Source organism: Lethenteron reissneri, chromosome 20 (genome assembly GCF_015708825.2).
Source record: "Lethenteron reissneri isolate LAM-NWPU_2019-01 chromosome 20, ASM1570882v1, whole genome shotgun sequence".
Classification (NCBI taxonomy): domain Eukaryota; kingdom Metazoa; phylum Chordata; class Hyperoartia; order Petromyzontiformes; family Petromyzontidae; genus Lethenteron; species Lethenteron reissneri.
The window spans coordinates 496,409-508,773 of NC_083798.1; the positions used below are offsets into that span (position 1 = coordinate 496,409).

Below are 12,365 nucleotides of genomic sequence, written 5' to 3' on the forward strand. Positions count from 1 at the left end.
GCCATGCATAGTCCCATGGGATGTTGGCTACCAACAACACGGCAACTCCTATGACTAATTGGGAATGGGACGCAAGCGTAGGATTGATCACCCTGTCGCTGGCCGCCTTTGGGGAGGGTGTATAGTATGAAAGGCCGAAACACCCTAGGAACCAAAGGGTCACTACTGACGATGCGCTCCCCAAATTTCACCAGGCTCACTGTTCATGAACTCTTGGAAGTGCTTGCACAAAGGATAGTAACATCTCATCCTGTGTTCTTTGGAATCTGAATACAATAATTTGCTGAATGAATATTATGGCATCCATGGGGAATGGAGAGTGCCGGCTAATCAAATATTCCGGTTATCTGAGAGTTATACTTATGGTTCACGTCAAACATTTCAAGAAATAAACTAAGCCTATATTTTAACTATGATAAAACAAATAATATACTCCTTCACAGAGGTGCTCAACAGTCAGTTGTGGAGCATCTAAAGTTGATTTGAGACAAGCAGTGGGGCAGTTCAGAGTACAGTAGACAGTCACGATACAGTACAAGTGTAAAGACAGTACGGAGCATAGAGGGACAGTAGGGTTCCCCGGGACCATGGTTACTAATGGACGTGCTAATGATGATTGATAGGACAAGCATTGACAGGGTCACGTGAGGGGCAGCACGGGATCCAAAAGTGTAATAAGGGCGGAGATTGACAGAGCCAGGTGTGGTGAGCGAAAGTTCTGGAATAGGGGCGTGGGCTGGGTCGTGCGAGGGATAAGAGCCGGCGCGAACCGGACCTGGGGGCTGTTGGTGTGGGGAATCTCCGTCGTCGTTGTCGCCTTGGAACGGGTCGTCTCCATCGTCTTCGAGTTGTCTTGAGACTAGAGCTATGTTGTCTCAGAATAGAGTCGTCTAACTACCCAAGCGTATATAGTCACTCGTGGTGACTCGTTGAGGACATAAAGACAAGATGGTGTCTCTGAGAGCTACATTACACAAGTGCAACGTGATCACAATGACAGATGTTTACAATGTAGACTTTCGATAGCAACACCACTCAGCAGCGTCCTCAAACAGGTCTATGAGAAGCGCACAGCAAGATGCTGGATGGCTCACGGAATTTTTCTGGATACGGGAAGGAAGATTTGTATCGCAATCTATGAAAGATGCTGGTTAATAGAGCATACCGGACGGTAAAGTGCTGGATAACAGAGGTTCTACTGTAATTCACTTTTGCGCCTGGCCCACGAATCCCGAATTTGTCCTCTGCACCTATCCCGTCATCGGTAGGTCTCACGTTGGCACCGACACCCACCTTTTGAGCCTTCTTCTTCATGGAGCTCTTGATGGCCTCCAATGACTCCTCCTCCTCCTCATCGCTCCCCAACTCCCCCAGGTCTCCGCCCATGCCGAATTTGTGCGTGAAGAGGTCGTCCTCATCGCTATCTTCTCCTTCGCTCTGCCACGTCAATGAAGGAACAACAGTTTTCGGCCCTCAGTTTTATTTTTATTTTGATAAATGCTCTTCAACGAAGGCTGAAAGCCTTAATGTATTAGCTCTATCTTCTGTCTCTCCGCAAATGTAATTAAAATTTTAACGTCATGATGCAATTTGAGACTTACCGAATATAAAGTCGGCCAAATTGATTAAAAGGTTTCCCAAACCCTAGTAATAAAATCACAGTGCTAAATAGAAAAGCCTTGCAGGCAAGGCCAATTACGTCACAAGCCACGAGATGTTATCCCATTCTGTGGCTCGAAGGGAACGTTATTTATAATTAAATACTTCCGAGGACAAGTGCACATTGGACAGCATCACAGAAGCCATTCAGATGCATTCATTTTCTTTCATGGTATCTGATGAGCTAATTAAATCTCCATCAGGAACTCTCACAGCAAACAGTGTAACATTACAATGTAAGGGATAAAATATGGCAATACAGAATTACTTTCAAGTTACTTGTACTGCTCTGCAAGAGATCCTAATGGTGTCTTCATCTCAGGCACGACTCCCACAGCAGGATTGAGGGAAATTGATTTAAAAAAGTAGAAAAACATCGAGAGAAAAAAACACGCACATGGCAGCATCATCCCAGATCTACGTCACTCACTGGGAGCTGCCTTCTCTCCCTCTCTCGTCCGCGATCAGATGCGGCTGGGTCCAGACCCGGTTTTCTCCCTTTGGGTTTCTCCCTTGTGCCGTCGTTAGTGAGCGATTCTGGAGACGAGAGCTCTTGACGTTCCTCCTCCCCGACCCCACTGGGAGCGCCAGGGGAGCGTAGGGCGAACCCCCCCTCCGCTCCGTTCTCCTCCGTGCCGCTCTCATCCGCGCTGTCCAGGGCCACACGGATCCGGCGCGGCCTTTGTCGATCGCTCTCCTCGCCCCGAGTGTCTGAACGCAGGCACATGGGTGTGGAGAGGAGCATGGAGGTGACGTGTGGCCACATGGTTGTGGATAAAAAAAAATAAAGAGAGACATCCCAGGGTACATGAAACATAGGATTTATCTAAATAGTCAACCAATGTTTATCATATCTGCCATAGCACAGTATGTTGACAAGTGGTGCCTCGGCGGTGGTGACAGTGGCGTAGATGGTGGAGTTCGTAATCAATGATGAAGCCATGTCTGACCTTCATCGCTGCCCGACGCTACGTCAGCGTTGGGGTAATCGGCGCTCGGTGCCTCCTCGCCGTCACTATCGCTCTCCTGCAGGATGGCACGGCAACCACGAGGCTTCCTTGGCCCCACACCCTCCTCGTCCTCATCGCCAGAGTCACCACCTGCACAAGACACGTCCAAACATCCATGATGGCACCGCGATGCCACAGCTCCCTCACAGGAGACCTACACTGGCGAGCGACCCCGAGTATTAACACACGCTCTCATGAGGTGGCCCAAATGGCTCACAGAGCGCTGCGCTCGCACCGTTGAGATTCTGGTTTCGAGTACAGGTTTAAGCCATCTGTGATTCTAAAAATATCAAAAGCAATACATTTTATATGAAACGATAAATAAACTACTGAAACTACCAGAAATTGCAAGCCAATTCTGGAATGCATAATCCAATGCTACAGAAATTACTGTGCAGTACAGTATTAAACTGGCGAGTCACATTTCCACGCCGTATGGAGATGCAACAAACAAAGTCAGCATTGCTTTGCGTGCTGTTCAAGTTTTTTGTTTCAGGAATGAATTCAATTTTTATTTCCAGGTCCCCAAATTAAACCTCATAATATGCAGGGCATGGTATATCTGCCCACGTTATTTTGAAGACACACTGCACTCATGCACCAGAGACCTCCAACGAGGGAGTATTTCTGACAGCTGCGGTGCTGGTTCATACCTGCAGCACTAGCGAGGACGTGGGTGCGTTGAGTGACACCAGGAGATGGCACGAGAGACGCAGTGAGCGGGACGCGAGAGCCCTCATGACACTGAGCGTCCAACATGACCCCGCTGGACTCGGAATCCATCTCCACCGAGGTCACGGGGTCGATCTGAGATGCAACACAGACAACACCATCTGTAATACCACCCCCACCATAAACATCAACAGCCCATAAATAACAACATCACCACTATCAGCACAAAAATACACTGCCACCATCACCACCATTAATAGCAAACACCACTATCAGGACCCCCTCCATGAGCACGGACTTTTATTTACTTCTTGTTTTTACCAGGTAAGGCCACTGAGCTATGCAGCTCATTTTCAGAAGCGACCTAGCCACAAATGACAGCTCAACCAAGTCACTTATCACGCAGAAATGTATAGCAGCCAAATACTTTAAACGCATGTTGATTCTAAATGTGGGGGGAGGAAAACCGGAGGAACCGCAGAAAATCCACGCAACCACGGGGGAAAGAGAGAAAGAGAAGATGCAAACTCCACATATACAGTAGGCGTAAGGGTCGTAATCGAACCCACGACCTCCTGTATACCAGGCGAGATAGTTAATATATCACCACCGTGGCGATATGGTCAGGACAGAGCTCATGGAATTGACCAACCATCTACTCCTTATCGCGAGAGGTCCTAACGTGCGGGTCACAATAGCCAGTGGCCGTGACTTGCATCGCGCAGGTGCTGGGAATTGTCCGACACTGACGGGTGATGAAGGGCACACGTGTGGTGGAACCATTTTGTGTTGAGGTGATGTCAATATTCATAATCCACTGTAGAGAAACTGTAGTCAGACATCTTTAAGTGGCAGTAGTGTTTAAGGACGCCGCACATTATTTGAAGGCACAGAGAGGCTTTAAGGCAGCGATCTTCACGACATTTTCAGAGGGGAGGGGGGGGCCACTATCGCCGATAAGACATCACCAGTGCGAGGGTCACATCATTGTTGGGTTTGACAGCAGCACGACGCGGTGGCCTTCTGTTTGTTCGCGGTCAGCAGGCCCAGAGGGCAAACAGGACGAGCTCTAGGGGAAAGAGAGGCGTGATCGCCACTAACAATCACTCTGCTCGCCAAACCACAGGAACTCGCACACCGTTACCACCCCGCCACAACCACCACTCATCGCCAACACGAAGCCACGCGGTTGTTTTCGCTGGAGTTTCTCACCCTGGTTCACCAAAATAACCTTGAATCACCACCACCACCAGCCACTCACCCCTCCATTATTACCACTCACCACCAAACTCACAACGCAACCTTTCAGTCACGCACTCACCACCCAGCAGACCCGGGGGTAAAATGTATTTGCTATTACAACACATTTGTGACTGAAAATACAGTTACATCATTCATTACCAATATCAACAATACTTATTGTAAGAACTCGCAAATCACCACCCAATCTCGACCACGCATCACACTCACCACCCAGTCTCTCAGCAGCTCACCACCCCCTCACCACCAGCGACACAACCCCAACCCCATTGTAATTGACAATCAAAAAGCCACCAGAGGCCCGCCACCAAGCTCCCGTTTTACCTCACGCACCGGCCCATCGCGGAGGTCCGATTGCAGCTTCATCGCGGCGAGTCACCGCGCGTCCCTCGAGACTTTTGGGCGCGAGTCTCTCTGCTCTGCCTCTTGAGTCCCCGCCGTGTGTGTTGTGCTGTGTGTGCTGTATGTGTTGTGTGTGCTCTGTGTGTTGTGTTGTGGTGGATCTTGTGCGCGGGTTGAGAGACGCTCACACTTTGGAATTTGGCGCGAACCCGCAGCGCGCATGCGCAGAGCGAAACGTGACGTCATCAACAAAAACGAGGGAAAAAATGGCGAGAACCCCCACCCCCCAACGAGTCGGAACTCGGCGGCCATCGTGATCAGGTCAACATTATTTCGCTTACAGCGTCTTCGCTTGAACTGAAGAAAAAAATAACAGCACGCCCCCTGGGCGGACGTGGGCTGCCATCGTTTTGACCGGCGATAAACCCCCGGCGACGCCGATCACAAACACTCGGGAATTGTGTCGGTAAGCTTTCTCGGCTCTCGGCGGCCATCTTGGTTAGGGCACAGTGGTGTTGGTGGTGGGTCGGGGGGGTGCACGGGGGCCGTTTCCGGCGTGGCTGTGACGTCACTTCCGTCGGCTGAGCCCGTTCAAACGACGCGGGACGCCACCCGGGTGAGGAGGGTGCCGTGCGGCTCTGCTGCACCACGCGTAGCCAACAGAGCCGGTCTGTGGGTCTCTACGGGTGTCGATGGGTGTCTCTGTGGGTCTAAGGGTGTCTCTGTGGGTCTCTGGGTGTCTCTGTGGGTCTCTGGGTGTCTCTGTGGGTCTAAGGGTGTCTCTGTGGGGTCTCTAGGTGTCTGGGTGTCTCTGTGGGTCTAAGGGTGTCTCTGTGGGTCTCTGGGTGTCTCTGTGGGTATCTGGGTGTCTGGGTGTCTCTGTGGGTCTAGGGGTGTCTCTGTGGGGTCTCTAGGTGTCTGGGTGTCTCTGTGAGTCTCTGGGTGTCTCTGTGGGTCTAAGGGTGTCTCTGTGGGTCTCTGGGTGTCTCTGTAGGTCTCTGGGTGTCTGGGTGTTTCTGTGGGTCTTTGGATGTGTGGGGTCTCTAGGTGTCTGGGTGTCTCTGTGGGGCTAAGGGTGTCTCTGTGGGTCTCTGGGTGTCTGGGTGTCTTTGTGGGTCTCTAGGTGTCTGGGTGTGTGGGGTCTCTAGGTGCCTGGGTGTCTCTGTGGGTCTCGAGGTGTCTGGGTCTCGAGGTTGTCTATGGGTGTCTCTGTGGGTCTGGGCGTCTGGCAATCTCTTGTATGTATGTACTATGTACGTACGGTACGCTGGACTCGCTGAGAATCACAACAGCATCGCCCTCCATCACCTACTGCGATGATAACTCGGCAGGACCCTCCTGAGAGGAGAGGAGAGCCTTTGGACTCCGTGAGCCTTTCCCCGGGGTACACAAAGCGGCGTTCCGCCTGTAGCCGCGACGGAATCTGCGGTCCGTGCGCGGCTTATTTTGGTGTGAAAAACTTCTTCGTAAAGGGGATTTGTAAACGCAATACATTAGTGAGACTTGATTGATGTTGGGAGTTCTTGTTGTATGTATGTATGTTGAACTTCTTTCGCACCGTACGCAGCCAACCGTGCTAATCGGAGGTGCGGGGGAGGGACGAGCTAAACACAAAAAGCAGTCGTGAAGAAATGAGTTTTCAATCGAGATGATTGACAAGTGCAACTATTGCCGCCGTGCACCACCCACGGCTTCTCTCTCCTCACTCGCCCGCACGCCGTCAGTCGCCTCCTCGTCACTCTGCTATCGCTACTACTACTACTGCTGGACATCTGTGAAAAAGAGCTGCATAGCTCATCGGATTCCTCCAGTCTAAATAAATATCATGATTCTGAACTTCACTTGTTGATTCATCCTGCCGTGTTGACTGCTCGGTCTACCAGACACTGACCGCGACGTCTCATGCATATCGTGTTGAACCATCAGCACACACTGCAGCTCACAAGAACTCACCCACTCACAACATTTGCAGTTAACAAATCACCCACTCACTGCAGTTCACAACCACTCACCACACTGCAGTTCACAATAACTCACCACACTGAAATTCACACTAACTCACCCACCCACTCACCACATTGCAGTTCACAACAACTCACCCACTCACCACTGTAGTTCACACCAACTCACCCACCCACTCACCACTGCAGGTCACAACAACTCACCCACCCATTAACCACGCTGCAGGTCACACCAACTCACCCACTCACCACTGCAGGTCACAACAACTCACCCACCCATTCACCACGCTGCAGGTCACACCAACTCACCCACTCACCACTGCAGGTCACAACAACTCACCCACGCACTCACCACGCTGCAGGTCACACCAACTCCACCACCCACTCACCACTGCAGGTCACAACAACTCACCTACCCATTCACCACGCTGCAGGTCACACCAACTCACCCACTCACCACTGTAGTTCACACCAACTCACCCACCCACTCACCACTGCAGGTCACAACAACTCACCCACCCATTCACCACGCTGCAGGTCACACCAACTCACCCACTCACCACTGCAGGTCACAACAACTCACCCACGCACTCACCTACGCTGCAGGTCGCACCAACTCCACCACCCACTCACCACTGCAGGTCACAACAACTCACCCACCCATTCACCACGCTGCAGGTCACACCAACTCACCCACCCACTCACCACTGCAGGTCACAACAACTCACCCACGCACCCGCCATGCTGCAGGTCACCCCACTTCTCTTTCTGCTTCTTTCCTCGCACCGCTCCACCTCGCTAACCCCCACTCCGAGCATCTCATTTCCCCAAGTGTTTAAACCCTCCCTCGCTTCGACACGCGTTACACTCCAATGGACGTATTACAACTTTAATCGTGCTGTTTGTTGCTGACCGCTTAACGTTTCGGGCCTGTGGTCAGCAAGTGCGATGAAACAAAGCAAGTGAAAGCTACAATTCAATGTATTTGTTTTTTAAAACGCGGGCTCTGGGCTCCTGTCTTCCCCCCCCATTTTCAAATGAAAATCCAATCTCGGGATAATGTTTTGGTTACTCTCAACGCTCAGCGTCTGCGACGTGAATTAGTGACGTGCTTGGCGCGCGAGTTTTTGTTCACTCCAGTACCGATTGAGGTCCCTCCCTACCCCACGCCATACAGGATCGTGGGGATTGTGCCATACTTCACCACGCCGATCAGCGCGAGTTGGTGAAGACGGGAAGCGTAGACCCGGCAGAAAGTGGAGTACAATAGATTTGTCTGCACTGCCCGCTGCGTAGCTCCATCCAAGCCACGTCCAGGTTTAAACCCTGCCCAGCTTCCTAGATCTGATCTGATGAGCGCACTGCACTCGTGCACCTGATGATCTGAGTTTGATTCCTGACCACAGCTCATCAGTGGCGAGTGATATCTGAACCAATCCTGGGACTCCTTTTCACAAGCTTGTAACGAGTGGCATTACACACCCCATGACCGACACGGCGTGCGGAGGCCTTCATCCAGCGGCGGATTGACAATGGGATGTGATGAGATCGGATGCATTCCGAGTAAATCAATTGGTAATTTTCCTTTTGAGCATCGTCCATTTTGCTTGGCTGTCACGGTTTTGTCTCTTTCCCTGTGTTGATGGTGGTGCTAATGATGGTGACGTTACAGTGATGCTCGGGGGTTGGCAACCAAAACAACAACAAGAAGTGCCATTGTTTTCCAATTCGGTAAAAGAAACTCAATATTTGAAGAGCCGCAATGCATGTCAATTGCATCATGAAGCAGTCCTTAAAGAGCTGCATGTGGTTCCGGAACCGCAGATTTCTGACTCCTGCCCACGGTGAACTGGAGTTCCATGGCCCGGGGTCGCCAACCAAAAATAACAAGAAGAGTATTTTTCTTCGAATTTGGTTTAAAAAATAACTCTAAATCAAGAGCCGCAATGTAGTTCTTAAAGAGCCACATGCGGCTCCCATGTGATGATCAAGGAATCATTGGTGCTTCCCTGGCTGTCCCGAGGGCTCATTGTTGTTGTTGGTGCTGGGCCCCAGCAGTGTGGTTGTTGTGGCCGTGCAGGTTGTGGTCGGCGTGAGCGATGGGCGTCACGGACCTGTGGACGGTGCTGTCCCCCGTGCGGGAGCGCGTACCGCTGAGTGCGCTGGCGGGGCTCACGATCGCCGTGGACCTCGCCATGTGGGTGTGCGAGGCCCAGTCCGTCAAGGGCATGGCCAACAGCGTCAAGCGGCCACACCTGCGGTGAGAGGCCCAGTGTTTGATACCCACCCAGCCTCACCGAATCTAAACCTTTTTTGTTTTTATATCTACCAGGTAAGGCCCACTGAGCTATCAAGGTATTTATCAGAAGCGACCTGGCTATAACAAATGATAGCTCAACGAAGTGGCTTATCATCACGTGGACATTTATAGCAGCCAAATACTTTAAACGCGTGATGTTGATTCTAAATGTGGAGGGGAAAACATGAGGATCCGGAGAAAAATCCACGCGACCATGGGGAGAACATGCAAACTCCAAATATACAGGCGTAAGGGTCGGGATTGAACCCACAATCTGTAAACCAGGAGAAGTATTTAACATCTCACCACCGTGGCGCCCAAGTGCGAATCACTGCTCACAGACTCAAACCTCGCTCACCCCCATCCCGGTCACCCCCACCACATTCACTCCAGCCCCACTCACTCCTGTCTCACTCATCCCCATCTCATTCATCCGTGTTTCACTCTCCCCTCCGCCTCACTGAATCCCACCACACTTTGTGTTGAAGCCCCTAGTAAACCTTCACACAGGGTAAGGTAGCTCGGTTTTTCATTGCCGTTTCCTCCAGCAATCCGTGCTGTCAACTCCCCACCCATCTTTAAGTCCTGACGCAAGAGCTTCTTTCTTTCCTCTGCCTAGGACTCACTGCCTCTCTCTATAAAATATATATCCCAACTGTGTCAATAAAGCATCATGAGATATCGCGTTCAGACGCTATAAAAATTCAAATGTTAATATACGTTCCCTTGTATGGTTTCACGATATTTTCCAAGCATCTGTGAGGTGCTCGTGAATAATGAATCCATGATACCGTAACGAGGTGACTCCTGCTTGTGTCGCGCAGGAACCTGTTTTTCCGCGTGTCGCTGCTGTGTCGCCTGGGCCTGCGTCTTGTGTTTGTGGTGGAAGGAGACGCGCCCGCGCTCAAGGCCGGCACGATGGCCCAGCGCAACGAGGCCCGCTTCGGGCCCAGCGCCAGGGTCCGCCGCGGCAAAACAAACCGTGCACAGCTCAGGGCGACCCTCAAGGAGGTGGGAGCCGGAGTCAACTGGGTTCCTTCGAGTTCAAATTAAATGATTTTAAATTAGATTTTCACGCCATTCTTATAGCGCAAGGCTGTCACGCTTTGCGCTGTGTTTCACAGATGCCTTGGTGATAGTAGTTTTGCAGTCAGGAGCAATGTTGTTACTTGGCTTTACCCAGTTAATTCATTTGAGGGTGGTTTTTCCAATTTGACCGTTATATCGTCATAAATCACAGGATATTTAACATGCACTGTGAATCAGACGGCACAAATGGCATTTCAAAAGCAACATATCGAGTTTTTTACTTTGTATGTTGAGTTTTGAGAAGCCATTCGATGACATCTGGGGTCGAATATTGGATTCTGTTTGTGCCTCCTGCAAAAGCGCGTGCGATTGGGCAGTGATCGGTGACGTGAGTGATGGCGTGCACTTCACCACAGTCGCAATTTGCTGACACCTTAATTCACCAATTTATGGAGATTTGCATTGCCTCTTAATAGCGAGCGGAGCGTGGACTGCTAAGATGCAGCAGCTGGCACAGTGGGGAGCACTGATGGTGCCTCTGCCAGTGATCTCAGTCAGCCAACCCATGGCACCTGGGTCTCCCGTGACCTGTCAGCGAGCCTTTGACACTTCATGTGGCTTCAAAGTGCACCTAACCTGGTACAGCCACTGTGGTGATACCACCACCACTTATTGGCAAACGGCAGCTGTTGTTTTTGTTGGGTAACTGTGTGTGTGGGTCCCAGTGCAACGGTTAGTGGTAGTGAAACGGTTAGCACGCTCCCCTACGAACCCAGCGACATGAGTTCGATTCCCGCTTGCGGCCAACACCAGTGACGACTTCTGAACCGATCCTGAGTTACGATGGCCCGACTTACGATATTTTGATCTTACGATGGCGATAGCGATACGACAAAATTGTAAAATATTTTAAATTTCGCGCGGCAGGCAAACGCAGCAGTGTACGAGGTATGATACTGTACGTTGGGACGCTGCCGGGATGTACGCATCTCCCGCGTTTTTATTAAATTGCAGTTCATATAGGTAGGTTAAGAATTTACCTTTTTTTACTTTACATTTTACTGTGCAATACAGTATTGTGATTAATAAATACATACAGTATATAGTTTATACAGTACGGTACTGTAAATTGCTCTGTTTTCTAAATTATCACCATTCTTTAAGACTCCTGGGTAGGCGAGGCCATCTTCGACTTACGATATTTTTGACTTACGATGGGGTCGTTGTAACGCATCTCCATCGTAAGTAGAGGACTACCTGTACCTGATGTGTAAACATTGGCACTGGGGAGACAAAAGCAGCCCGGCATGGTGCTGGCCACCCACCCCCTTGTGTGCCGTTCCGGCCTTCATAGGTACTCACCAACAGCATTTTCCCTGAAAGTGTGTTAAAGCTATACGAGGGATCTTTGTGTTTGTGGTTATCAGTGCTGTGAGCTGCTGTCCTCGTTGGGCCTGCCGTGCCTGCAAGCCGCGGGAGAGGGCGAGGCTCTGTGTGCGGCGCTCGACGCGGCCGGGCTGGTGCACGGCTGCTTCACTGATGACGGCGACGCCTTCTTGTATGGCGCCCGCACCGTCTACCGTGGCCTCGCCGTGAGCGACCAGGTACCCACCTACACCACCATCAACACCGCCACCAGCACGACACCGCCACCACCAACACCATCACCACGAACACCGCCACCACCAACACCATCACCACGGACACCGCCTCCATGACACCGTCACCACAAACATGACACCACCACCAACACCGCCACCAACACCGCCAGCACGACACCACCATCACGACACCGCCACCAACATCACACCAACACCATCACCACCAACAATGCTACCAACACCACCACGACACCAACGCGACACCACCATCACCAACAACACCGCCACCTTGACACCGTCACCATGACATCGCCACCACCAAAATCGCCACTGCCACCACCAACACTGCCACCACCACTGCCACCACCAACACCACCAAAACCACCATCAACCGCCCATAGCACCCTCAATGGCATCCCTGCCAGGAGACACAATTGCATAACATGTGGGTGCTATTTAACTTGATTTTCAAGACAACATTCATCCATCCACAGCAACGTAGAGGTCTAAATCTGCTCCTGTAATGAAACAA

At 51.2% G+C, this 12,365-nt stretch overlaps 2 protein-coding genes across 8 annotated transcripts in view; one reads left to right on the forward strand and one right to left on the reverse strand.

Moving 5' to 3' along the window:
• Positions 1–5,140, reverse strand: part of CLSPN (claspin) — a 31,995-nt gene extending 26,855 nt beyond the window's left edge. For 2 of the 5 annotated variants that reach the window (XM_061554514.1, XM_061554513.1), the window contains exons 1-5: positions 4,935–5,140; positions 3,323–3,476; positions 2,610–2,759; positions 2,090–2,370; positions 1,294–1,437 (exon numbers count right to left, since the gene is read on the reverse strand). In XM_061554514.1, coding sequence (XP_061410498.1) covers positions 1,294–1,437; positions 2,090–2,370; positions 2,610–2,759; positions 3,323–3,476; positions 4,935–4,967 — 762 coding nt within the window. In that variant the 5' untranslated portion in view covers positions 4,968–5,140. Of the gene's footprint in view, positions 1–1,293; positions 1,438–2,089; positions 2,371–2,609; positions 2,760–3,322; positions 3,503–4,925 lie in introns of all 5 variants that reach the window. The other 3 variants (XM_061554512.1, XM_061554511.1, XM_061554515.1) reach the window with 2 other exon arrangements.
• Positions 1–12,365, forward strand: part of GEN1 (GEN1 Holliday junction 5' flap endonuclease) — a 41,577-nt gene that overhangs the window by 6,293 nt on the left and 22,919 nt on the right. The window contains exons 1-4 of one of the 3 annotated variants that reach the window (XM_061554517.1): positions 5,530–5,559; positions 8,960–9,164; positions 10,028–10,214; positions 11,660–11,836. In XM_061554517.1, the coding sequence (XP_061410501.1) occupies positions 9,004–9,164; positions 10,028–10,214; positions 11,660–11,836 (525 nt within the window). In that variant the 5' untranslated portion in view covers positions 5,530–5,559; positions 8,960–9,003. Of the gene's footprint in view, positions 1–5,529; positions 5,560–8,959; positions 9,165–10,027; positions 10,215–11,659; positions 11,837–12,365 lie in introns of those variants that run through there. The other 2 variants (XM_061554516.1, XM_061554518.1) reach the window with 2 other exon arrangements.